The sequence below is a fragment of the Protomyctophum parallelum genome, assembly GCF_964188405.1.
Source record: "Protomyctophum parallelum genome assembly, chromosome: 8".
Taxonomy (NCBI): domain Eukaryota; kingdom Metazoa; phylum Chordata; class Actinopteri; order Myctophiformes; family Myctophidae; genus Protomyctophum; species Protomyctophum parallelum.
The window spans coordinates 17414599-17442366 of record NC_139703.1 but is presented as its reverse complement, the minus strand read 5'-3'; the positions used below and the strand labels follow the sequence as shown (position 1 = coordinate 17442366).

Genomic DNA, 27768 nt, shown 5'->3' with positions numbered 1-27768 from the left:
CTATAAACTCATTTTGGATAAAAAATAAATCATTTCAGTTTTTCTCCTCTGGTGAAAAGCTGGTCACATTTACTCCAACAGAGCAATTTTGTTTTCCCCCCCAACACCACTCTCCAGTCAGTGTGTGCCGTATAGTGAACTAAAGTTCAGTCAGAGGTATTGTAGGCTATGCTAAAGTTTACTTATGAGGGTATTTCTTCTCTATGGAAGAGGAATTTGGGCCAGACAGTAAAGTGAATCAGTAATCAGTAAAGTGAACACTGCACCACCCACGATCCGCCTGGGCAGTGAGGGGTCCCGAGAGAGAGAGAGGGAGAGAGATAAATTGCTTGTCGAAACTGTCTTTGTATAAAGATTTACTGGAGAGGAAAGTCATTACAAGACAAAGAGGCCAAAACATATCAGATGAAGGGGTCGGGTTGGAGGGTAAGAGGAAAATCAGAGAATCAGAGAGGATCCTGTGTTGTGATTGGTTTTGAACGAGGCACTTGAAAGGAATGGCTGTGTTGAGTTGCTCTCCCTTTTCTAGGTAATGAAAGACATGTTTTCTCCTCTGTCCCACATTTTTGTCCTTTTCCAATTTTTCTCTTTGCTGAATCCTGTCTGTCTGTCCGTCACATTGTGTGCTTTCACAGTCAATCCTGCCTCGTTAGCTTAATTCTTTTAAGCAGTGTTTGTTACCCCTTTTTGGGCTTATCATCCCATGTAAACTCCATGGCAACTGCCTCTGCACGCCGGCGCTCGCATTGTGGCAGGACTTGACTTGGCTATAATCACAATACAAGCCCCTGGCAAGTCTCTGTTATTGAATCAGTTTTTTGAATATGCACCGAGGACCACCCCGGGGGCACCCTACCTGGCCCACCGTGGTGTGGCTTTGTTCTGCCCGGGACTGAGTGGCACAGATGGTCCTAATCTGGCGCTGCCCGTCAGGGCCCCCGTTCAGAGACTCTACAACCGCTTTATCAAATTTTGGGAAGCCGGGAGCTCCCATTAGACATTCGAGACCAAAAGGCTCAATTGTTCAGCCAAGTTCAAAGAAATGGCCGCTGGAATGGATGGCGTAGGGACAGCTGATAAAGGGGTTCAGTTCATCAACAGCACAGAATGTATAACAAGCAGAGAAAATACCACTGCGGTTTGTCGTGTATACGTATATGGCGGTGGAGATTCAGTATTTGTCCTTTCTGAAAAATCTCTCTTCCTCTCTCTCTCTCTCTCTGTCTCTCTCTCTCTCTCTCCCCCCCCCCCCCTCTCCCTCTCTGTCTCTCTGTCTCCACCTCCCCCTCTCCCTCTCCCTCTCGGTCTCTCTCTAGTTATGGAGACATGGTGCCGAAGACTATCGCGGGGAAGATCTTCGGCTCCATCTGCTCTCTGAGTGGAGTGTTGGTAATTGCCCTGCCTGTTCCCGTCATAGTCTCCAACTTCAGCCGCATCTATCACCAGAACCAGAGGGCAGACAAGCGACGTGCTCAGAAGGTACAGCACTATTAACCAGGGTTAGAACCAGAGGGCAGACAAGAGACGAGCTCAGAAGGTACAGCTCTGCACTGTTAACCAGGGTTAGAACCAGAGGGCAGACAAGAGACGAGCTCAGAAGGTACAGCTCTGCACTGTTAACCAGGGTTAGAACCAGAGGGCAGACAAGAGACGAGCTCAGAAGGTACAGCTCTGCACTGTTAACCAGGGTTAGTGCAATGCAATGACATGCATAAGATCTGGTCATCCCAGCTTAGTAAGAGCCGATTCTACTCTATGGCTCCGAGACATGGACACTTTCAAAGAAATTAGAGAAACGGCTGGATGGCACTTGCACCCGCCTGAGAGCGCACAATATCTCTTGGAAGAGCCACCCATCGACTACATAATATATAATATTATAATATATACATTTATATATACATATATTTTGCTGGCCACTGCTACAGAGCTGATCATGAGGTTATATCTCTCCCTTCTTCTCTGGAATCCTGCCTCAAAGCAGACCACAGGTAGAAAACTGTCATGAATCCGTAAGCAGGAACTGGGGATGGCAATGAAAGACCGGGAAGTCTGGCGGGGCATTGTGAAATCCATAATCTCGACCGCGGTCGAAAAATGATGGTGATTAACCAGGGGTGAGCATCTCACCCCGTAAGACCGATTCGATATGCATCATCAAGCAAGCGACTGACTATCTGATACATCTAGACACGCTCTAAATTAAGGAGCCGGTGTGATTTGATTCAGCCCTACTCATTGTGCTGCAGTGATGCAATTCAATATGAGCTTGCATCACTGTAGCTACTGCTACTACTGTACTGTATGTTCAGTATTGTATGTACTGGGCCCTACTGTATTGTACATGTACAGTATGCTATGACCTACAACATTACTGGGCCCCACTGTAGGCGTTCGCGTGCGTACGTACGTGCGTGTGTCAGTACTGTATATCTGCCACACAACGTTACTGGACTCTACTGTATAGGCTACAGTACATGGACTGGGCTGCAGCACTATATAGCTACAAGTGTGGTTGAAAAGTGACGCTCTCTCCCACATGCAGGGCATCCATGACATCTCTGATTAGACGCACTACCTAATGTTTACTGCTGTTCGACAGTTGTTGCATATTGTCAAGTTATCGAGTTTTCCATCTTTCTTGTAAGAATAAGACACTGTGGGCTGTATTTTGCGTGTCTTAAGTACCAGGTCTTATTACTTAACTTGAGTAAACTAAAGACCTGGAGGCGTGATCAATGCTCTTTGGCCACTCAGAATAGCCAAATGGCATTGATCACGCCTCCAGGTCTTTAGTTTACTCAAGTTAAGTAATAAGACCTGGTACTTAAGACACGCAAAATACAGCCCTGTCAGTTGACAGTCTTGGCAAAAGAGCTGGAGAGACTGGAACTTCGTAAGCAAGAGGCAGGGTAGTCTGCGGCACAACATTTAAAAGTGGTTATGGATGTCCCCTGAGAGAGAAAATTAGCCACATATGGAAGTTACTTAGACCAACCATTCCGGTTGGTCTAAGTACCATTCAGACCACTTCCGTTACAACACAGTCGATCAGGAGGTTAACTTTTTCTCTGGCGAAACCTGGACGTGCTGACTGCTGACGTGGTGATTTAGACCCTCTGTCACTGGAATTGATGACATATAAGAAGCTGGGGGCACGGTGGCACAGTTGGTAGTGCTGTCGCCTCACAGCTAGAAGGTCCTGGGTTCGATTCCCGCTCGGGGCGCTGTGGGTGCTGGCGGCGTGTTTCCTCCTCCTTCCATCAGTGCCCATACCCGAAGGCAGGGTTGGCGAAAGGGCCTTTCTGTGTGGAGTTTGCATGTTCTCCCCGTGTCCCCTAGGGTAGGTACCCTCACAAAAACATGCAGTAATCCTGGTCTCTAAACTGCCTCCCCCTGGCCAGCCGGGGCGCCTGATGGAGGGGAAAGGAACTGGTTGGAATAACGTGTTCCTTCCACGCGCTACGTCCAACCAGGGAAACTCCCCCCTGTCAGGTGTAAAGGAGCAACTTGGAAACTCAAGCATGAAGGAAGCATGAGTTAAGTCCGTTGCTCTCCCAGGTTGGCGGAGGGTGTGTAGAGCCTAGGATCACACTAGATGATTGACACAGGGGTGAAAAATGGCTTACAAAATCGTGGGATAAAAAATATATAAAAAATAAAAAGAAGCTGGGTCTTACCAATTGAAACTATAGAGGCAGGAGGACTGGGTATCTTAAACATTAAGCCCAGGGTATCCGCGCGCACGCGTGCATGTGAGAGAGAGAGAGAGAGAGAGAGAGAGAGAGAGAGAGAGAGAGAGAGAGAGACAGAGAGAGGAAAGAGAAATCTTGCTTTAACATCAAAGAGAGGAATATAGACTGCTGTGTAAATAGATGAATTTTGTGGCCAATGGATGACGCAAAGTAGTGTTATGAGCACACTATCTTAACTCAGTTTCAATCTCACAGTGCATGTGACAGGGGAAAAGAAGAGTCAAAGACTATAAAGTTCAGCACCCGTCTCGTGAGAGTGCCGACGCTGCACTTGCAAACAATCTCTGAATGCCGCCTTCTATGTGCGGTACAAGGCTACGATGCTAGCGCTAACCTGGCAGCAGTGGTGGAAAGTAACCAAGTACTTTTACTTAAGTACTGTACTTAAGCACAAGTATTTGTACTTTACTTGGGTATTTCCAATTTCCAGTACCTTTACTACTCCACTACATCACAGAGCCAAAATGTGTACTTTTGCTACACTACAATTATTTAAAAACTTTAGTTACTAGTTACTTTGGAGATTTTAATTTTAATTAGAAAACATACATTAACCACTTCAACCCTATACATTTCGGCCATTTCGGTACATTTTCAATTCCGTACTTTTACTTGTAAGGAAGTAGTTCTAAATTGCAGTATTGGTACTTTTACTTAAGTAAAACAATTGAGTACTCTTTCCACCACTGCCTGGCAGCTGTATACAGTCAACCCTGCAGCCGTGGGAAGGGTGATGTCATGTTCCCAGACGGGTCATCAAGACCTGTGCTGATGCCGAAGGCCTGGGGAGAGAGTACGTTCTGCACTCCGTCCGTGTGTGCGTGCGTGCGTGCGTACGTCCGTCCGTGTACAGCTAATCTCCGGCACAGTTGGCCCGGTCGATGCCAAACTGCCAAACGGATGCCAACGACGAACCTCTGTCACAAACTTTCCACAATGGCCTGTTCTAGCGCCACCATGAGGCCGATTTTAGCAAAAGACATTTATTTATATTACTCGTACAGATTTCTTCCATTCATCACGCAAATCGCTACACACTATCTCTACAGTCATGTGATCAATACAGACCTGTCCGCTTCCCCATATTCCATCCCCAATCTCTAAGATTGCCTTCCAAAGTTTGCAGGATTTGTCCATTTCCAACAAAATGCCTCAAATCATTAACACAGCGTGCAATTTCTGTGAAATTATGCACACACATTCTCACTAGGCAGAGGAAGAAATGCCACATCTGCCGGTTATAGCACCACCATGAGGCCGATATTGGTAAAACACATTTCTGTACATATTTTATCCATACATCACGCAAATCGGTATACACTATCTCTATAGTAATGAGATCAACACACATCTGTCCACTTTCCCATATTCCATCCTGATTGGCTAAGATTGCCTTCCAAACTTTGTAGGATTGGTCCATTTTGAACCAAATGCCTCAAATCATTAACACAGTGTGTGATTTCCGTGCAATTATGCACACACATTCCCACCAGGCAGAGGACGAAATGCAACTTAAATGTTTATACCTATAACTGCACAGATCTGTGTACAACTTTGTATGTGCACTACTACACATTATGAATACATTGTTATATTTAATTTATTTTTATTGCCCCGGTATACAACCATCAGGCGACTTATTGTATTGTACAATTTTTTTTTTCATATTACTGTTGTTTTTGGCAGCAAATTTAGATTTTAGTTTTAGTCATAGTCTCTTGAATAGTTTGCATTTAGTTTTAGTCATATTTTAGTCACCTGGAATGTTTTAGTCTAGTTTTAGTCGACTAAATATCAGTTTCCGAGATCCGAGATCATCTAGTGGAGTAGAAGTAAAATTATTGTTAATTGGAAATACTACACAAAATTGTACTTAAGTGCAGTACTTAAACTTAATTACTTTCCACCACTGCAGACAGGCACATATAGGGTTCCAGCAGCTCAGCTAGATATTGAGGTGCCAGGCCGTTAAGAGCTTTAAAAGTTAACAACTACATTCTTAAAATCAAAAGTCTAAAGGTTACTGGGCAGCCAGTGCAGTGCAGCTACAGTACCGGGGTTGTTGTTTATGTTATCTCCTAGTCCCAGCAATGAGTCTGGCAGCCGCATTCTGCACAAAAAGGCCGGAGGTGTATGGATCCCTCGCTGAGACTTGAGTGGAGGGCGTCACAGTATAGTCTGGGCCAGATGGAATAAGGGCATGGACAACTTTATGAAGGTTAGGGGTATAGAAAGTACTGGTACATGTGCCAACTCTACGAACCCAGTTTGTATTTGTTGTTTTTTTCGGAGCCTCGAGACAGAGGTCAGAATCCAGAAGTACACCAGGAAAAAAAAGTACACCCACGTGTTCTGCGGACTGGCGTGACTGATTGGAGAGTCAAGACAGTCGTGTAGGTGGACTCTGGTGGAACGGGAGAATATCTGATTTGTAATTCATGACTTGCACTGTAGACTACTGGCCAGAGAGAGACAGAGACAGAGCGTGGGGGGTCGGTACTGGAAGATCTCCGAAGTCTTCACGGCCCAGGCATTTTCAGACCATTATAATGATCAATCAATTAACATAGTGATCTTAGGCTATGCTTCAAGTTCCTATTTATTGGAAAAGTCATTTTTCAGGTTTTTAAATGTTTTATATTCAATGTTAAATTGACATCTTAGTGTCTTGGCAATTATTTGGGGGCCCAGTCGTAATATCCTCATGCACTGGGCCACGAGGTTGCAGGACCAGAGTTTGGGAACCACTGCATTGAAGAGAGAGCAGTGTTTGTTTTTGTCGACTAAAACTAAGTTCGTCGACTACCTTTTTTCACTGACGAAAACTAAATGGAAACTAGATGAAAACTAAGCTACGATGACTAAAACTAAGACTAAATAAGTCCCATTAGGGAAAAACCAGGGCCACACAATCCATTCCTCCTGAACTACTCTGCCGGGACTGGGAGGTACCATTCTGGCACATGGAAGGACTAGGCTCTGTGGGTTGACACCTGTCCGGGCCCCTCCTACGTCTCACCAGGTCCACTCCTGCTCTCACCAGGTCAGGCCCTGTGCGTTGCACCAGACTCCCAGCACCAGGCACTTTATTCAGGAATGGTGGATTCTCAAGCCGCAACGGTTCCGCAGGCCCCACCTTGCCCTTGGTGGTGCCGCCGGCTCCGCTTGAGGCTTGCATGGCCCTCCTAAAGGCCTCACCGTGGGTTTAAATACATTCAGCCCCTATATACATTTAAAATACATTCCGCCCCTATATACATTTAAATACACTCCGCCCCTATATAAATTTAAAATACATTCAGCCCCTATATACATTTAAATACATTCAGCCCCTATATACATTTAAAATACATTCAGCCCCTATATACATTTAAAATACATTCAGCCCCTATAAACATTTAAAATACATTCAGCCCCTACGTATATACATGTCGGCCATTTGAAAGTTGCCGATCGATAGTTCGGCTATTTTCAAAAATATGTTTATACATTTTATACATAATTGGAGAACTTGTGAAATGGGTACATTTGGGGGAAAAAATATCTTTCCACCACTGCTCTCGTGCTCCGCCCTCTCTCGTTCCTCCTCCACCTCTCCTCATCCGTCTTCGTTATGCCATAATGGCGGGCTGCTCGGGGCTCCCATTACAATTAGGCAGCCACCTGGGGACTCTGGTGTACAACAAGGTCTCCTCATCTATCTGTCTCAGTCTCTCGCAGTCAGAGAATAGAAAGCACAGGAACCTCAATTAGATGTGATATTAATGTAGTCCTATCCTGCAAACTGACCACATTATCACACACACCTGCTCTTCATCAGGCCTACAAGTTCAAGGTTACTGCGGGTATATGAAGAGGAATGAGTCATAGCCAGTGTGTGTGTGTGTGTGTGTGTGTGTGTGTGTGTGCGTGCACGAATAAGGATATCTATATTCGTGCGCACGAATAAGGATATCTATATTCGTGCCAATGAAAAGATGTGCCCATGAAAAACAGTTCGCAAACCCCCCCCCCCCCTCCTCTTTGGCTGCTGTAATGTGATCTCCCCTATGGATCTCCCTCCGTCTCCGCAGAGAAACCTTACCTATAGTCGCCTCACCATTTCGCTTATTCCTTCTAAATCTCTGTATTTAAATTATAGGTCGCTCAGCGAATGTCTTAGTTACATTAACATTGTGCTTAGAAACTACTTGGTTTGTTCCTAACTACTACGATTAGACAGATCGCATTTGTTATTTCGCTATTGCCAGTACTTCTGATTGCACGCACACACACACACACACACACACACACACACACACACACACAACACTACCCCGTGTCCCACACACACACAACACTGCCGCGCGGATTTAAGCTGTCAAACCATACAGCATTGTCATATTTAAAAGGCGCTTTATAGCTTCTCTCAGCTCAAAGCGTGTATGAATAAGGAGATAAATGAACAGCTGACGTCGGTGGGAGAAGACGTCAGCTGTGTGTGTGTGTGTGTGTGTGTGTGTGTGTGTGTGTGTGTGTGTGTGTGTGTGTGTGTGTGTGTGTGTGTGCGCGCGCGCGCGCGCGCGCGTGTGAGAGGGACGATAAACAGTCAGCAACACGTTAAATTTCTACTTCTACTAAAGAAAGAGGCAGCGATGGAGCCATAAGTCCATATCCATAAATTCTGGGACATAAATTGCGCAAAATACTGTTAAACATGTCGGCATCAGCCTGCTGCATCCTCCTAGCTGTTGTGTGCTAAGCTAAATCATCATACAGAACAGTCAACACGGCTCTGACCAGGGTTGCCACATTGACTGAGAGGGAAACAAGCAACCAGGTCTATGAAAATGTTAACAGGCCAGATCAAGTCAGAAACTGTCAAACATCATTGTCCAATGTTGTTTTAGAGCAGTGGTTCTCAAACATTTTCATGTCATGGACCACTAATATTCTATATATTTATATATATATATATATATTATATATATGTACTATATATATTTACTATATATACACACCGGTATATATACAGTGTACACAAACCGTATATCTAGGTGTGCCCCCAGATTTTTAGGCTATGAAAAGTGTGCCCTGGGACAAAAAAGGTTGAGTTAAGCGGTGCCCAAAAGGTAGATCACGATCTCGGCCAGCGCCAAAAATGCTCCCCGACAGCATAATCGGAGCAAATACCGGGCAGTGAGTATGAGCCATAACGTGTTGACTACACTACACTACACTAATAACGACACATAATCATAACTAATAACCCATCCGTTACTACATGTGGAGTCAACTCCCGCAATTTCCTTCTTCCCATAGTGCGCGGCAAAGTAACTCTGGGATGAAATTCTAGTTACAAATATTTGTCATTGTTCTGATCCCCATGAGCAAAAGGGTAATTTTCTGGGGTGAAAATAATGTTTTGAGTTATAGGCTTACTGTTCTGAATAGATTTAGGTTGGGGAGAGGATTATTAGGCACATGATCTTCATGTTTGTCTCTGTAAATATCACCCGCCTGCTTGGTGATAACCTCCTGGATCACCTGAGGAGGAGATACCTGCAGCAGGAAGTCTACTCAGTGTGTCTTTTCAACCTATCTTCATATAATTGGTCCTCACTAATGTTCATGACAGCACAGCACCAGTACTTTCTACTCCGTCTATGTCTCATAAGAGGGCTGTGGACAGTTCAGAAACCACTCTGTATCTCATAGAATGGCTGTGGGCAGTTCAGAAACAACTCTGTGTCTCATCATAGGAGGGCCGTGGGCAGTTCAGAAACCAGTCTGTGTCTCATAGGTAGGCTGTTGGCAGTTCAGATACCACTATGTATCATAGGAGGGCTGTGGGCAGTTCAGGAACCACTATGTGTCTCATAGGAGGGCAGTTCAGAAACCACTCTGTCTCGAGGTTGTGGGCAGTTCAGAAACAACTCTGTGTCTCATAGGAGGGCTGTTTGCAGTTCAGAAACCACTCTGTGTCTCATAGGAGGGCTGTTTGCAGTTCAGAAACCACTCTGTGTCTCATAGGAGGGCTGTTTGCAGTTCAGAAACCACTCTGTGTCTCATAGGAGGGCAGTTCAGAAACCACTCTGTGTCTCATAGGAGGGCAGTTCAGAAACCACTCTGTGTCTCATAGGAGGGTTGTGGGCAGTTCAGAAACCACTCTGTCTCGAGGTTGTGGGAAGTTCAGAAACTACTCTGTCTCAAGGCTGTGGGCAGTTCAGAAACCTGTCTTCAAGCAACAACAGCCCCCACCTCGCTGATAACCCGGAAATGAAACGGAGGAGCGTAGAGTGAGAGTGGACGGATGGCACAGATTAGGTGTGCTTATGCTGCCACCTAGCGGGCATCCAAATAATTAAGTACAGTACTTACTTTCCACCACTGCTGAGGTCACAGTGGTAACGGGACACACATAAAGAGAGAAATGGCAGGTTTACAGCGGAAATAATCGAGACTGGGTCAAAACCTAGCATGGCTGGAGGGAAATTGTATAGGCAATTAGAGAGAGAGAGAGGGGGGAGAGAGAGAGGGAGTGCCTATAATATGAGTTCCTCTATTTGAAATATTCATCTACAATTATCTGTAGTGGTCCCAATAATATTTGTTATCTATTATTACATTTGAGATAATTCCACACCCACAATTGTGTGCCCATGGAGCGCACAGCTTGCAGAGATTGTGGAAGTGCCGTTCACGCCTGTGGTTTGTGGCCGTGATATGTGACTGTCTTTACCTCTGCGTTTTCAACCAAGCTCTGTGGCTGTTCGACTACTGGCCAATCACAGTGGGGCTTTCCTCCATACGTAAATACGCTTGCATTGTTGCACCGCAACTACTCCCCAGTGCTCCGCGCAGAAACGCAGGTCTCATTGGAAATGAACTATAGGCGCGTTAAATCGCTTCACGTTTGAAAGGCTAATCTTTCAAGACCCACAGAATATTTAGTTTTATGGCTCCGGATATGTAAACACAGAAAAATAAATAAATAAATGTATAAATCCTATAATATTAGACTAAACCGGCTTAGATTTTCTTTTTAGATCACGTTATTTCCCAGCGTCCTCTGCTTCGATACATGGGTAACTGGAGATGGCACTGGAGGATTAGACGTGGTGACACCAATGGGCATGGGAATACTTGTGACGTCACCAGTTGGCGTGGCTACACCAAAGCTGTGTTAAATGTCATTTGGTAGAATTGTTTCTATGTAGATTTGCTGAAACACAAAAAAAAATCTGATTTCTCTCTTGGAGAAACCTTCAGCGTTTCAACCGCAGTTATCCCGCTGATCGACACACAGACCTGGCAACACAGCACCACCAAAAATCGAAGATCCAACTTTAGAATTAACTTAAAGATGGAGTGCCTTTTTCTGTTTTGCATGCGTCTATGGAGTTAACATTACTCTAATAGACCCCCATGTGTAGTTATAATATTCAAATATGTCTTCCCTGTGTATTTTTGGTTTCTTCCTGAAAGTCAAAGGCCCAATTGAAATAACACCATTTTAGTGACATCATAACCCCTCCACATTATCATTCAACAACAGCTGTGTGTGAGGCTTAAGTTCAGGTGGGTGGTGCTAAGGTGAAAACCAGGCATAGTTAATGAACCGGTGGGTGTGGCCACATAAAAACATAATTTTAACACTTTCTGTACACTTTATTGAAAAACATCTTCCTCCTATTATAATCACTGTACCTGATAATCATGTTTTTTTTGGGGGGGGTGGATTCACGGCTCTCCATCTTTAAAGTGCCTAATTCAGTTAACAGAATAGGAAGTCAAAATGGAAGAATGCGAAGGCTAGAGTAATTTTTCCCCATTATCGGGCCTTTGATCAATATGGTAGAGTATATGTCTACAGAAACTCACGTGCGCAGAGACCTGCACGCTTTCAATCACATCGTCAACTGCTCAGAGGGAGAGAGGAGTGGTCAGGGGCTACACGCGCGTGTGCACGCACACACACACACCTACAAACACGTTTTCTTTTACCTTTGTCCTGCACTCACACCCACACACACCCAGCAGTTATTATGTTGGTATCATCATCATCATCGTTTCACTGCCTCAAAGAAAGGCATTTTCTCACTGAATGACAATTTACAGAACCAGAAGAATCCGGAAACCAGAAGCAGGCATTGCTCTGTTTGTCTCCCGTCCCTTGAAATGCAATTGTTAATTGTTTGCAGCTGCTGTTGAGCACAATAGGGTCCAAAGAGGAGTTTATCCTGACCTACGCAGTTATTCACTTATCAAGCTATCTATCTCTCTCCCATTCTCTTTGTTCCCTTTTTATCTCTTGCTTGCTTTGTTCCCTTTTTATCTCTCTATCTCTCTCTCTCGCTCCATCCCTCCCTCTCGTGATTGTTCCGCATCGTTCCTAGCCAAAATTGATGGTCACATAAATGCAAAAAAGTTGCACTCAAAGTACATATTTCAACCCCGTTTTTTTTTAATGGTATAGATCGGAACACCGTTGACAAATGTTAGCCTATAGACTGTGAAATTAAAGTCATTTTCATATTTGGCTGACAGGTACATTATTGTCATTAAATCCTCAGCCTTCCATTGGGCAAGAATGAGCACCATCCATTAGCGTCTGCTCGGCCGTCTCAGTCGCTGACGGGCCAATGGGGACTTTCAGGCCGTTAAGCAATGACGGTTTTCAGCACGGCTCCGCTAGGCGGAAGTACGGTTGCTATGACGCAATGGCCGTAGCAGTCAAAATCATTATGCAGACAGCCGTCGGCGACGGGTTCCCATGGCTTTTTGGTTCCCATGGTGACAACGCGTCTAGGCAGCACGTGTCAAACATAAACACAGACATAAGAGAAAAACTAAAAGCGACAGCTCTCTTGCGTCAGCTGACTTGCCGATAACCTGCTTCTTACATGCGCTGGACATGATCAGCAGTGGAAAGAGGAAGGTGCGGGAGCAATTTGTGTTATTCTAAAACAGTTATGACATATGGAATTAGTGTTATTTCTTCATTCAGAGCAGGCCAACACATTACACAGCACAAGAGAGAGGTGATGATGGAGCAATCGGTGTGCATGTATGACAGTTTATTTCAATAAACATGGTGATGACATAAGTGTAGGTTCTGCCGTACTAGGAACGGCTGCGACGGCAAGCAGGTTTATCTATCGAGCACTGATCCATTTCCGGTTGCCGGAGCGGACTGCCGTAGCCGTCGTTGCTTAAAGTCCCTAATATTTTGTTACTGAAACGTGACTTTTTGCGTCACTCCTGCATTTCATCGTGGACCCCATGTGGCTCTCATCAGGCGGTTGGTTAGTGACTGAGAGATTCTCTGGATCTTCTGCAATGCACTTGTCTGAAAGGTTCTGTGTCTGTTAGTTAACCACTTAAACTTTGAGTTACAACTGTAGACTTTGACCACGTTTTTACTGTCTACACCAAATCTCTCCTTCACCACAAATTGCCTGCCGTGGGATGCCCAGGTTAGGGAAGGTATGATCCATGTTGTTAAGAGGTGTCCTTCTGCAGCAGAAAGATTGCCCTGGCAACGACTACCGACTTAGTTAGTGCTGATAAATAAGGCATTAGTAAACAAATATATGAATTCTCTGTGTCCACTGTCCACCTAACACCCCCAAGACACGCAAGCACACACACTTGCATGCACACACGCACACACACACGCACACGCATGCACACACGCACACACGCACGCGCACACACACGCACGCCTAGCCCGGCTGAGTAATTTACATACATTTTAGACCCGGCCCGAAAACGTTGGATCGGTTCGGGCAGAATTTGAGAACCCAAACTTTACAAAATTACATTATGAATTAATCACTTTGGCGCTATTCCATATACTGAAAATAGGTGAAGGTCACAGCCCGTTGCTGTGTGAGTGATGCGTTGTGTGCTTGTAGGTCTGCTCATTAAAAAAAAAATGTACTACGTACGTATGTCATTTGTATGTGTTACGGGGTTTAGCATATCGATGTGATTGGTGATCAGGTGATCAGCTTGTATCACTAAGACTATGTAGCCCTGATATGTGGGGCTTGTACTCATTCATTCATTCATTCATTCAGTGTAATACAGAGCCTGAACCTGACAAGTATATATGTCATTCTTATTACCAGTGGTTTTCAACCAGTGGTCCGGGGACCACCAGTCGTCCTTGAGGGGGTCCCAGGTGGTCACCAGCTAAATGATGGAGAGTTGGAAACCAAATGGACCCTTATAGATATTTAACTCTTGAGAGTGTAAAATGAAACCTTTGGTTTCATTGTATGCTCCTAGGGGTTAAATTATTGTTATTACTTAATTTTCAAGAATCTACACAATTAGAAAATGTAGAAGAATTGTTATTTTGAGCAACGTTTGCCTCTTATCTCTCCTTAATTCAGCATGGAAATGTGGACAAAAACAAAACAAATCTTTAGTTTTGGGTCTGAGAGACTAAACCTCATGGTCCGTGGCTAAAGTGCAGAATAAATAGTGGGCCCTGCAGGTATCAAAATTGTTGAAAACCACTGTTATTACCGGCATACAGTACATTATAATATTTCAAACACTTAATAGTGAATACTCGTGTACACCACCACTGCTACATAGGCTGACGCTACTTCTTCTTCTTCCTCCTGTTGCATGCGCAGAAAGCCAGACTGTGCAGGATACGAGTGGCCAAGACGGGCAGCTCCAACGCCTTCCTCCAGAGCAAACGCAGCGGAGTGCTCAACGACCTCCTGGAGCTCACGGTGAGACACAGCTATAGGGCTGTCACCATTACACATATTTAACCCATTTAGACCTGAGGACCATTCTACAAATGCCTTCTAAATCCTGATAGTTTTCTGAAAAACAGTCGTTCTCAAACATGTTCATGTCAAGGACCCCCAAAAAAATATTTTGTATAATAATTTCAATCAAATAGTGCCAATTACTTTTGCACCCCTAGTAACTAAAAAAGATTGGGCATTTGTAATTGCCTGAGGTCATCCAACTGAAGGCTTGTTCACACATACATACCAGCCTGGCCATATGGTCACAATCAACGCTGACTTGTTTGACATGCCGAGTCCCTCCTAGTCCCACAGCCAGGTCACTCATGGTGATAGTTCAGCACTCAGTGGCACTTGTGGTGATCGGATATAGTTACTGCCATATCAGCCCAAGGGCTGTTAAGTTATAACTGATACCAGTTATTGCACTTGCTGTCCTTTTAATAACTTCCCTCACCCAGGGCAACAAAAAAAAAGTCTGGGGATGAGATAAAGAGCTTCATGTACAGTACAGCACTACTTTGTCAGTGTAAGATTCTGCTAAATGAGATCCCTGCATGTCTGGCGAAAGAGAGAAAGAGAGTCAACCTCAGTGTGAGATTGTTGCTTTTTCTGGTGACTGGCATGATTAGCTGGCCACTGTTGCAAAATAGCTGGGGAACTTAAAAGAAAAAATATATATACTAGAATTTCTCTGCCCTTTGGGCGGCGCATCCAAGAGTTGCGCTACAGCGCAATATGGCAAGAAGGAAATTGCGGGAGTTGACAGACTCCACTGTAGTAACGGATGGGTTATTATTAATATGTGTTGTTAACTTGTTTTGTATTATTTTGATTAGTGCTGCTGAAATCAAACTAAACACACACACACACACACACACACACACCCATGTGTCTGCAGTGGCACTGATGCGAGGTGGCTCTGAGTCCGTGGTGGTGGGACTGGGAAACGCGATGGCGTTTGCCGTACGATAGCCGAGAGGTGTCTTTTGTTTTGGCATGGCTTTGTAGGAAGAAGAGTGGCATCCAACTATTTGTGGCATCCAACTCTTCGTGTTGTGGCGCTGAGATGTAGTGCATGTGAGTGGGTGGCTGGCCTATCACAGCTGTGTTTTGCTGCGTGGGGATGGGCATGTGAGCTAAGGGCCCTGTGTTGCGTGTGGACAGTTGTGTAGGTTAGTGTGTGTGGTGTAGCCGAACTGGGTGGTGAGAACATGAGGGGGATGTTGCACAGCAATCGGTGACCCCTACATTAAGCTGTGTCCTTCCCAACATGCAGTGCGGGGGCTAATGCGAGGCTAGGTGTGTGTTTTGGGGTAAATGTATTAAATGTGGGTATTACACGCAAGTCTTTGCGTGGGTCAGGCGCACACATTTGTGCGGGATCGGAGGGTGTTTTTTTGCGAGGTCCCCGGAGGGCTGGCCGTGCTCCGTGGCGTGTGATCGTGTCCATGGAAGTGTGCAGCAGTGTTGCTCATGACGAGCAGGTTTTCTCTTGTAATATTTAGATAAGTAATCTATGTGAAATTGGAAAAGTATATACACACCGTCCCCAAGACTCCATTAACCAAACTCTGTCCGTCCTCTTGAGGAAGCAAAGTATACACTATACAGGTATACGTTTCATCTCTTCTCCACACTTTGTAGATGCAGTTCTTTTTCATTATGCCGTGGATTACCTACGGCTCTTTCCGTTTGCCGTTCACTCTCTCGAGTATTCAGATTTCTATTTACTCTTAATATGCATTGGCTTAACCCTCACATAACACATCACCACGGGATCACCACTCTCTCTCACACAGTCAGTAAAAAATACATACAAATCCATTCAGATCTAATCCAGTCCGGTACTGAAAGCTCATGGATGTCTGGGATTGATTAGAATTACCATATACATGCCATCTGTAGAGCGCTGAGAGACCCAGAGCCTGGCTGTCAGTGTATGTGATGATGAGGCTGGCAGTGCTGGCACATCAAATCACACTGGTGTCACCAGCGCTGTCACTCGCTCGGTACTCTCCTGAGTGGGTCTGTTTTGTGTCAAAAATGACTGGCTCACTCGTAGAGAACATTCCGGGGGAAATCTGGGAAACGCCAACATTGATTTTTTTAATCTAGCTACAGACTCTGTCAGGTATTACGATAAAGAGGTACCACTTACCCTTAGTGCAGAAGGTCACTTTAACTATTAGCCTTGTTAGACTTAAGGACCATAGAGGATTAGTAGTGTTTTACTAAAGGGAGTAATGGTACGATAGATAGATAGAGAGAGAGAGAGAGAGAGAGAGAGAGAGAGAGAGAGAGAGAGAGAGAGAGAGAGAGAGAGAGAGAGAGAGAGAGAGAGAGAGAGAGAGAGAGAGAGAGAGAGAGAGAGAGAGAGAGAGAGAGAGAGAGAGAGAGAGAGAGAGAGAGAGAGAGAGAGAGAGAGAGAGAGAGAGATAGATAGATAGATAGATAGATAGATAGATAGATAGATAGATAGATAGATAGGATTGACTGTGAAAGCACACAATGCAACAAAGCAATATAGACAGACATACAGACAGACATGCAGACAGACAGACAGAAGAATACAAATAAATAAAGTCAATAGGTAGTATAGGTATTAACATACAGTACAGTGATTAGGAACAGGGTATGTGTATGCTGCATCTATCTGTACAGTGTATCCTGTATTCATGCTCTAGACATGCTATATATTAATACTTCATCATTCATCATTAATATAATAATAATCATTGGCAACCAGTAGAGCAAGTAGGTTGCAGCACATCACTTAAGCACATTTTGTTTAACAACCGTTTCTTGTGCACATTGACAGGGTAAATCAAACTTGAGAGATCGCAACAACATAAATACAAAATAAAATAAAGTATACCCTGTGAAACCGTGATCAGTAAAGTTGATTCTGGAAGAGAAAAAGAAGAGAAAAAAGTTGTCTGGATTGATTCTCTTGCTACATTGAAACGTCAGGGACAGCTGGGACAGGGTCATACGTACTAAATCAATCATGCAGTACATCAAAAGACCCACTCTCCGAAAACACAAGCTTTTTTTTGTGAGGAATTCTCCCCAATGGCAGACCTTCACAGCAAACGACAACAAACTAGAAAAAGTGCCCTTCCAGGCACAGGTCTCCACCAGGTTATCCACAGATCCGTGCAGTTAGAGGTAAAAACACTTTTCGGCCAGTTATAGCGCCACCTTGAGGCTGAGTTGAAATTGTTCATGTGGCATTTCGTCCTCGGCCTAGTGGGAATGTGGGTGCACAATTTCACGGAAATCACGCGATGTGTTCATGATTTGCAGCATTTTGTTTGAAACTGAGCACTCCTGTGAACTTTGGAAGCCAATCTTAACCAATCAGGATGGAGTGTGATAAATCTGAAAGACCCGTTTCGTTGAATGGCTCTAGAGAGACTGTGTACCAATTTGCGTGATGTTTGGACAAAATCTGTAGGTGTACTGTGCAAAAACTTGTTTTGCACAAAGCGGCCTCCTGGTGGCGCTATAACAGGCCGTTCTGGAAAGTTTGGGGCAGAGGTTCATCGTTGGCATCCAGGGAGTGTGTGTGCAAAATATGGCATCGACCGGGTTAACGGTGGCCGAGATTAGCTGTTCACGGACACACGGACGGACGGACGGACGGACGGACGGACACACAAACGGACGGACGGAGTGCAAAACATACTCTCCCCACATGCCTTCGGCCTGGTGGAGACAATAAAGGAAAACCTGCTGAGTTCAGTTTGTGTGCATTGCGTTCATGCAACTTGCATTGTTCCTGACTTGCATCCGATCCGACCATAATTATGTGACCAGATTTGACTGAGAGCCTGCCATCGCACAAACTCTAGCTTTTAACCAGAGGAAAAAACTATTTTTTTTATCCAAAATGACTTAATAGCACAGGCAGACTCTTCACATATATACTAGAGCATGTCTGAAATAAATGTGAGAGCTGAAATTGACATGTAAATATGGAATAAATGCTTAAACATAGGTGTAATCTTACCGTCCACAGAAGTGAACCTTTCAAGCCTGTTTTCTAAACTCGCCATTTTCTGCAAGACAAGTCTATAAGCCATATCTCCTAAAACTGGTGGGTCAAACTGAACAACCAATGTCAATTTTAAGCTATGATTCCCTGCTTTCATAATGACATGAAAAAACAAAAAAATCCAATGGCAGTCCCTCAGCCAAATTTGCTCAATTCAAATAGGCGTATATGGAGATCTGTTTGTCCAGAACAGCCGATCCAACAGATATGCCACAGATAGACGGCATATATCTAAATGACGGAGCGGTTGCGCAAAGACCCACCCCACAGAACTGTTTAATGCAATTTACTTGTGCAAGTTATTTTTTTATGACAAAGTTGTACAGTATGTATAACCATAACATAAACAAGCAGCACGCTAGCAAACAATTCACTAATTCTTTGTTTCAATCATTTTAGTTATTGTTATTTTTCACAATTATATTACCTGATCATCTTCTTCTTCAATACACTAGTTGAAACTCTATACCGTCATGCATACATCTGTCGCGCAAATTATCAAAACATTAGAAAGTAGGCTAGCCGGCGTTGTATCAGATTGTGAAAATATAATAATAATAATAATAATAAATCAATTTGAAAAATTAATTAGATTAAATTTGTAACTCAATTACAATGCTTAGATGACCCGCCCCATACATCCCATCCACTTTGCACTATAGTCATCGCTCTGGTATCTGATGGCTGATAGATCGAAACGAGATGAAAGAGAAGCTAGCCCTATGTGGATGGAGGAAAGCACAAGTTGGTTATTGCCATAAATGGCTGCACAATTTACATATAGAGGCTCAAATCACAGCACAATAACGGGGTGAAAGACAGAGACATGGAGAGAGAGAGAGCTAGAGAGTGTCTTTCCCACAAGAAAGGGGCATATATTTAAGCTGTGATTAAATCGGATAAAGAAAAACTTGTATCATTTGACAGCCCTAATAATAACTCAAATACACTAACAGTGCTTAGTGCTAGCAGTACTGTTTACCTACTGTAATGACATGCCCACAATCGGTATGCCAGTTTAATCCATTCTGAGCGGGAAGCCGGGAACCCCTTTTGGTGTTTGTTATAATTTAGCTATTGAAAAACAAAAGATCTACAAGCTTGTAGGTCTGCTATTTTTGAAAAATCTTAAATTCAGATAATTCTTGTATAGTATACAGCGATCAGTTTCTATTTTAATATTTCCCCACAATCTCCACATCAAAAACAAATCCTCGACCGTACAAAGCCTCAATGTTTCGAGTTACTGAATTTAAAACTGTAGTGTGTCATTTCCCTTACAAATGAATGCTTCAGCAAGGGGAAATTGCTTTGTAAACTTGTGCAAATTGCACAAAGCAAGGCGGATAACGATGGCATTATCCCAAAAATGTGACATGCCCAATGCACAAAATAAGCAATCAGATTTAAAGAACCAATCTCAGACTTGAGTGAGTGTATATGGATCTCTATTCATTAAAGCTGAGAAAAAGGAATTAAAATGTTCTTTGCAGCATCTAGTACAGTCAGGCAGTCACTGAGCATACTGCTGAGGTTACTGAATGGACTATTCATTGGCCCGGGGCCGTAGACATTACTGATAATGATGACTTAAAGCTGCTATAAGCAATATATGTAAAAACTTTAATGACCTTTTATTTTGTTGGTATTCAGACAGCCAACAATGGGTAAAACACTCCCCAAACAAATGTAGTCTCTGTGACACACCTAGGGGCCGCAATCTGCATTCATAGATGTTCCTAGAAGCTTTGTCATTGGTCGGGGAAAAAGCTGGTCTCAATGACTAACCAATCGGGAAGCAGACAGGCAAATCGACCAATGACCAAGCTTATAGGAAAATCTTTGAATGCAGATTGTGGCCCCTAGATGTGTCACAGATGTGGGAGCGTTTTACCCATTGCTGGCTGTCTGAATACCACATGTTTTTTGACATATTATTGCTTATAGCTGCTGGTAATACCAAAGCCAGGTAATACCAAAGCAAAGGCTCTGAAAAGTGAGACCCAGTGCCTCCCTACTTGGTACTCAGCATCAAGGGTTGGATTGGGGGCAGCAAATTAGATTGGATTGGAGTTTTGGCAGCACATTTTTATTGTAGTTTTAGTCATAGTCTCTTGAATAGTTTTGTGGTACCAGAGATAGAAATGCCATTAAATTGGGGGTTCGTAGCATAATGTGAAACTGGGGGTCCATGAAATAAATATGTTTCGGAATCACTGCTAGAGCCGTAAAAAATCCCTTATCGGGGTCACTGGCATATGTTTTCAAATGGCGGGGGGGGGGGGGGGGGGGGTCCGTGGCCTAATAAATGTTGATTTGGGGGTCCACGAAAAAGTTTTTAACTTTTAGGAGCAGTAGGTGTCATTATTACGGCACCTGGGGAGCCGTTAGAAGTTTAGGTACCTTGCTCAGGGACACTGACACAAACCACTGGTGACCAGAAGGGCTCTCCACCCACTCAGCCACGGCCACCCACTGAGGAGAAGGCTTATAATATGTACAATGATTCATGTTCTTCACCATGGAATGCCTTCCATGACTGTGGGACTACACCATTAATGTCATCTTTTAATAGGCCTAAGACATATAGTGGCTAAATTGTCGTATGTGCACCTGTGCTTTTGCGTGTGTGTGTGTGTGTGTGTGTGTGTGTGTGTGTGTGTGTGTGTGTGTGTGTGTGTGTGTGTGTGTGTGTGTGTGTGTGTGTGTGTGTGTGTGTGTGTGTGTGTGTGTGTGTGTGTGCTTGCGTGTGTGCGTGTGTGTGTGTGTGTGCGTGCAGGGTACAGAGGTGGATGAACAGAAGCTGGGTAGGACCATATCGCTGATAGAATGCCAACACCACCACCTACTGCACTGTCTGGAGAAGACAACCGTGAGTCCACTTGAACTGTCAATCGCAGTCATTGTAACGGTTTATTCATTTACTAATTTTATTAATGTATTTATTTTATGTACTTACAACACGGTCCATTTAGGCCCACTTTTCACTGCAGATAATAACTTTATTTATAGACAGGAGTTAATAGAAATCACTCAATTTCAAGTCTGTCTGTCTGTCTGTCTGTCTGTCTGTCTGTCTGTCTGTCTGTCTGTCTGCCTGCGTGCGTGCGTGCGTGCGTGCGTGCGTGTGTGCGTGTGTGTGTGTGTGTGTGTGTGTGTCCTTCTCCAGGCCCATGAGTTTGTTGACGAGCAGATATACTATGAGCAGAACTGTCTGGAGACGTCCCTGCAGAGGTACACGGAGAGCCCCTCCGTGTCCAGCCAGGACAGCTCCTTTGGCGCCACCTGCTGCTGCTGCTGTACCCAGCGGGTCAAGAGCACCGTGGCTCTGCCCGACACCAGCAGCGCGGCGACGGCGCTGCCCCCTGCAGGCCGCCCCGGAGCCGCCACCGCCCAGCCGGGTCCCCTGCAGGAGCTGAGTGCCATCCACATACAGTGTGGTGAGCTGCCGTCGCGAACTGCCAGGTGAAAAGACAACCTATAATTAAGGCAGTGGTTCTTACACCTTTCATTTTAATTGCAAGGACCCCCAGTTCAGTGTGCCGCCCTTAGCTCTCCCTCTGCCCATGGAAGCGCCATGTTTCCTTGGAATAATGTGAGCTTGTTGTAGATCGGCTATTTTCAAATGGCCGAAATGTACAGCCCTATTATATATTATAGGGCTGAAGTGGGTAATGCATGTTTTGTAATGGTAATCAAAATCTTCAAAGTAACTAGTAAAGTAAAGTTTTCAAATAATTGCAGTGGAGTAAAAGTACAATATTTGCCTCTGAGATGAGTGTAGTAGAAGTAAAAGTTCTGAAAATTGGCAAAAGAAATAAACAATACCTCAAAATTGTACTTAAGTACAGTAAATGCACTTAGTTACTTTAGTTTACACCACTGAATGATACTAAATTAAAAGAGTTTAATACCCAGAATCATCTGTGATATTCCATTGCATACTCTCTCTCTCTCTCTCTCTCTCTCCCCCCCCCATACCCCAGTCGCTCCAGTCTCAACTTGAAGACCGATGACGTCAGCCGGATCAACTGCAAGGGCAGACAGATCACCACGGCCATAATCAGCCTCCCAACTCCCCCCGCCTTAAGCCCTGAAGGCGACGGCCTCCACGAGCCCCCCCAACGGAGACCCCCGCGTCCCCCGGGAGGATGCCCCGCGACGACGCCGAGTGTCCGCACCACCGCTAGCTCGGCTGGCGTCAGCATCGTCAAAGTGTCCGCTCTGTGAGGCCGTGGCCCGACCGATGTGACTCAACCCATCAGGAACAAAGAAGAACGAATGGAGGGAAGCAACAGGAGAAAGGACAGCAGAGGGAAGCGCGCTGCTCTGCCTCGAACGGACCGGTGGGGGTCCCTGTCTCAGGGAGGGGGACGGGTGGGGGTCCCTGTCTCAGGGAGGGGGACGCGGGCAGGCCCACGGTACTGGGATGACACCCAAATACGTGAACTGAGTGACGATCTTGCACTTTGTTGTGTTTCTATATAATAGACATGAACAGAATTGCTCTGTTTGTAACGGTTTGTTGTAGGAAAGAAGACGGATTTAAACACAGAAGGTGAGCAAGTATCAGAAGATACTGTCTGCGAAACGGATCTTCTTTGTACTTAAAAGGAAATTTGAACAAAGACTCGGACAATAACAGACCGCGTTAACTTGAGTTTGATTGGTCCTGTGTGTTGTGTTGTTTGTCAGGAACTATTTTGAGGTGGGTGGGGAAAGAATGGAAATAATATAATTTTTAGATATCTTCATGGCATCATTTGAAGAGCCATGTCAGTTGATGCTGATGTTAATGCCACACACAGTTTGTGTGTGTGTGTGTGTGTGTGTGTGTGTGCGTGTGCGTGTGCGTGTGCGTGTGCGTGTGCGTGTGCGTGTGCGTGCTTCATGTTTACCTGCCTGTATACATACAATCATCATAGTCCCAGTCAGTGGTGGAAAAAGTACTCACATTTGTTACTTCAGAAAAAGTATCAATACTGCAATGTAGAAATAAAAAAGTCCGGAATTCTAAATGCACTTGGGTAAAAGTACAAAAGTTAAAGACATTGAATGTAGGACCGAAGTGTATGTTTTGTAATAATAATCAAAATCCACAAAGTAAGTAGTAACTAAAGTTTTCAAGGAAATGTAGTGGAGTTAAAGTACGACATTTGGAGTAGACGTAATTGGAAATCAGAAATACTCAAGTAAAGTACAAATACCTCAAAATGGTACTTAAGTACAGTAGTAAAGTCAAGTAAACTTAACCCATTTTGGACGGGGAACCTCTTTTGGTGTTTGAAGGATTATGTTATACTTTAGCCATTGAAAAATTGCAGATCTACATCTTGTAGATGTTTTTTAAATCAATCAGACTCAGGTCTATGGGTTAAGTTACGTTCCACCACTGGTCCACATGCAGTTCCATTCCATACTGTCCACCCAGCCCCCTCTGTGAAGCTGTGAGTCTGCCTTGGCACTGTGCTTTCAGATAGTAAAGACTTTTATACTGACGTATGGTGAGGCAGTGGTTCTCGGCCAGAGACAACTTATGGTTGCCGTGAGTATATGATGTGATTTATGACATGCAGAATATATTTTTTACAATATACAAATACACGATCATGACAATTATTTTGCAGGGAATGCTTTATGTACTAATGGCTTAATGGTGCAGTCGCTGCTCTTTAGGTAGAGTGCCGAGAGCCCATGGTGAAATAGGATGAATGTCAACGGGGTATGCTTTATGTACTAATGGCTTAATGGTGCAGTCGCTGCTCTTTAGGTAGAGTGCAGAGAGCCCATGGTGAAATAGGATGAATGTCAACAGGAAGTGAAAAAGTGTGACCTGCGTGTGTAATTTGTCACACACCGAGAAGGTTGAGGACCACTGTGACAACAAGCGGCTATGATTATGTTCACTTTCAATTTAGTGTGGTTAAAAAGGTCCAAAATCTAAAGGTAATGTATGGCCTCATCGAAACATGCATAGTTAATCTGAAAATCCATTATTTTCTAATAAATGTTCAGTGGAGCATAAAGTAGGCTTAACCCAGAGAAGCTGGAAAATAAATAATTATGATAATATGGACTAAACATATTTAAAAATGAACTATTGGGATATAATAAGATACGCCAACATTGATATTCATTTAAACCAAAGAATTGAAAGTGAACTGCTTAAAGGACAACTTTAGTTTTTTTCAACCAAGGTTCATGTTTTAGGTTGTTATTAGAGAAAGTAAAAGGTGAGTGTTAATTTTCTTTCATTTGCTGCTTTCTTTCGTTTTGGGGATTTTAGCAGTTTCTGACAGGGGGGCATTCGAGCTTGGGGCTAAATATGTAATGTTTTACAAAATATTATGGCGATTTATTATTTTATTATTTACTATAGTCCTAATAAACCCCAAGAAATTACATCTGACCACAAAAGATCACAGGATCTATTGAATGTGACAAACTGACATATTGAGCCTATACACACAGTATAAGCCTTCCCCCAGTAGGCTACCTTCACATTCAGTAGATCCTGTTATCTTCTGTGGCCAGATGTAATTTCCTGGGGTTTATTAGGACTATAGTAAATAATAAATAAATAAATCACCATCAAATTTGGTAAAAAAAATACATATTTATCCCCATGCTCTAATGCCCCCGCCCCCCTGTCAAAAAGAGCTAAAATCCCTAAAACGAAAGAAAGCAGCAAATGAAAGAAAATTAACACTCACCTTTTAGTTTCTCTAATAACAACCTAAAACATGAACCTTGGTTGAAAAAAACTAAAGTTGTCCTTTAAACCGTATAGAGATTTATATGTGTTTTCGCTGTTTTCAAGTTATTTTTGTTTTTTGTTGTACATGTTGAAAGAATTTACTGACCATGATACTGACGTGATACTGACCACGATACTGACCGAAGTCATACGATTTGTCACACACGTTACCGCAGTGAAATTTGTTCTCCGTATTTTACCCATGTCTTTGAGCGGTGAGCCACAGCCAAGGAATCATTTGATTAGTTGATTTGACGCCCCAATCCAACCCATTGATGCCAAGCACGGAGGCATTCCCTCTTTTTGAAACACTTGTCCCTTACGCGTTCATGCGAGGCTGCGCCATATTAGGTGTTGTCCGAAACCAAGCAGCCTTAAGTGGAAGTGGCTTATAAAGCCCTCAAGAGCGAGTCTGTGCCGATCTAGACTCCATTGCCTTGTGCAGCCCTGCTCTGTGTTCGCATGGAAACAGCGACCTACAAATGTGAGTACCACCACAAATAAATGATAAATAAACTGCTCCTAAACAATATTCATCTGATGCAGAATAGACAACGCTCCAACTGATGTTCACTCTTTATTTACCCCACTGTGAAAAACTATAAATGAAACTACACAAACAAAATAACTTTTAACACAATGATTTATAAACACCATGGATGTATATTATGACATGTCCTTTTTGTTTGCTGTTTCTGCACAAGGAGGGCGAGTGTATTTTTATACTTAGCACACTAATCAAGGTAACTTGATTCAGCTGGAGGGGCACTTCCTGACGAGGGAACCTCCCGAGAGCACTTCAAGTTAAGGGACTGGTTTCGAAAAGGGCCATTGGGTCCCCTTTTTATAGTATTTGGTATGACCCGGCCGGGGATTGAACCCCACCATTGAAGGCCACTGTCTGGTCCATGGTACTGACCATGATACTGACATTATTCTGACCATGATACTGACATGATACTGACCATGTTAATGACCATGATACTGACGTGATACTGACCACAATACTGACATGATACTGTAACCACAGTGCAGTACATTATAAATGTATACCTGCTATTGTATTGTTGCTCATTGGAAATTCATAGGTGCCTGGTGGTGTCTGGACTCTGGAATCATTTGTGACTACTTGCCAAGGTGTGCTGTGGTTAATCTAAAAAAAAGGAACAATCAATGTTTTTTTGTTTATATGTTTTTACTTGATTGTGAGCTATAATTTCACTTCATGTGTTTTTTTCAATAATGAAGAACCAATTGAAGTTTTTGTTCGCAGTTTTTTTGTCGCAGTTTTCTGTGGAATTGTTGTTTTGTGTTGCCTTTGTGAGTTTTGTCTGAAGAAATAAAATCACACCCGTGTGAAGTGAGTGGTGCAACTCCGTGTGGGGGTCCCCGGGGGGTCTCCGGAAGTTCCAGACCCACAGGACCACAGCCAGGGTGCGAGCCGCCCCACATCCGAAACGGTAGAGAAATGAGAGTTACCATGTGGGTGTCTCTGGGGGTCCCCGGGGAGTCCCTGGGGGGGTCCCCGGAACATCTAGACCCACAGGAACGCACCCAGGGGGCCAGGCCGATTCCGGCGAGCCGCCCCATGTCCGAAACGGTTGAGAAATGACAGGGTTACCGTGTCGGGGTCCCTCTACTGTACCCTCTACTGTGCTGTATTGTCACTGTACTGTCCTGGCACACCCGAAATCATCATAATATATACAGTTAATATGTGCGTGTGTTTGTGTGTGTGTTAGGTTGCGCACAGGTGGTGAAAAACAACCATGCTGTTTTCGTGCTCATACCCACCCTTTTCGTGCTCATACCCACCCAGGCACCCACACACAGCTCCGTAAGGGAGTGGTTGCACCACTCAAAAATCAGACCGGGGTCTGAAGTGAGTGGTGCAACAGGGCCCCCTGTTGGTACTCTAAACATAGGGACAAGGTACTCTAAACATAGGGACATTGCTGTTCCTTGGAGTGGTTGCACCACTCAAAAAAATGATGAAACATTTCGTCCCGACATCGTCAGTTTTTCATTCGCTATATGATCAACAAACTGGTAGTATGACAATTGGTTATATAGAAAATATATACAAACTGGTCCGTCATTCTTTTATGTCATCACGGTATCTGCTGAATATGAACAACAGGGACGTGCAGAGAGTATTAGAGTGGCTGAAATCCCATAAGATTTAGCTAAATGAAAATAGCTATTTTCAGGGCTCAAACCCAATCTTTATCTACTGGAGATGCGGTGTACGACATGGATTTCTAAACAAATTTGTTCAACGCAAAATGCTGCATTCAAGTTCAGGAGACTTCGTGGGGGGGGGGGAAAGCAATTATCCTGAATGCTGCCATTCCAGTATGGCATGGAAAGGAAAGGAGTGGCATTTGCATTTCTTTCACCATAGGAGATGCTGCGTTCGTGGGCTGGAAAAGACAGCTG

At 44.0% G+C, this 27768-nt stretch overlaps 1 protein-coding gene across 1 annotated transcript in view; it reads left to right on the top strand.

The window, feature by feature from the left end:
• The window catches only part of LOC310862936 (A-type voltage-gated potassium channel KCND3-like), a gene marked incomplete at both ends in the record, with an annotated part of 123558 nt that extends 100756 nt beyond the window's left edge, over nucleotides 1-22802 (top strand). Inside the window, 5 exons of the mRNA XM_083771059.1 lie at nucleotides 1317-1479; nucleotides 14387-14488; nucleotides 21352-21444; nucleotides 21742-22037; nucleotides 22559-22802. Of these exons, the coding sequence (XP_083627185.1) occupies nucleotides 1317-1479; nucleotides 14387-14488; nucleotides 21352-21444; nucleotides 21742-22037; nucleotides 22559-22802 (898 nt within the window). The remainder of the gene's footprint in view (nucleotides 1-1316; nucleotides 1480-14386; nucleotides 14489-21351; nucleotides 21445-21741; nucleotides 22038-22558) is intronic.
• Nucleotides 22803-27768: the final 4966 nt, after the last annotated feature.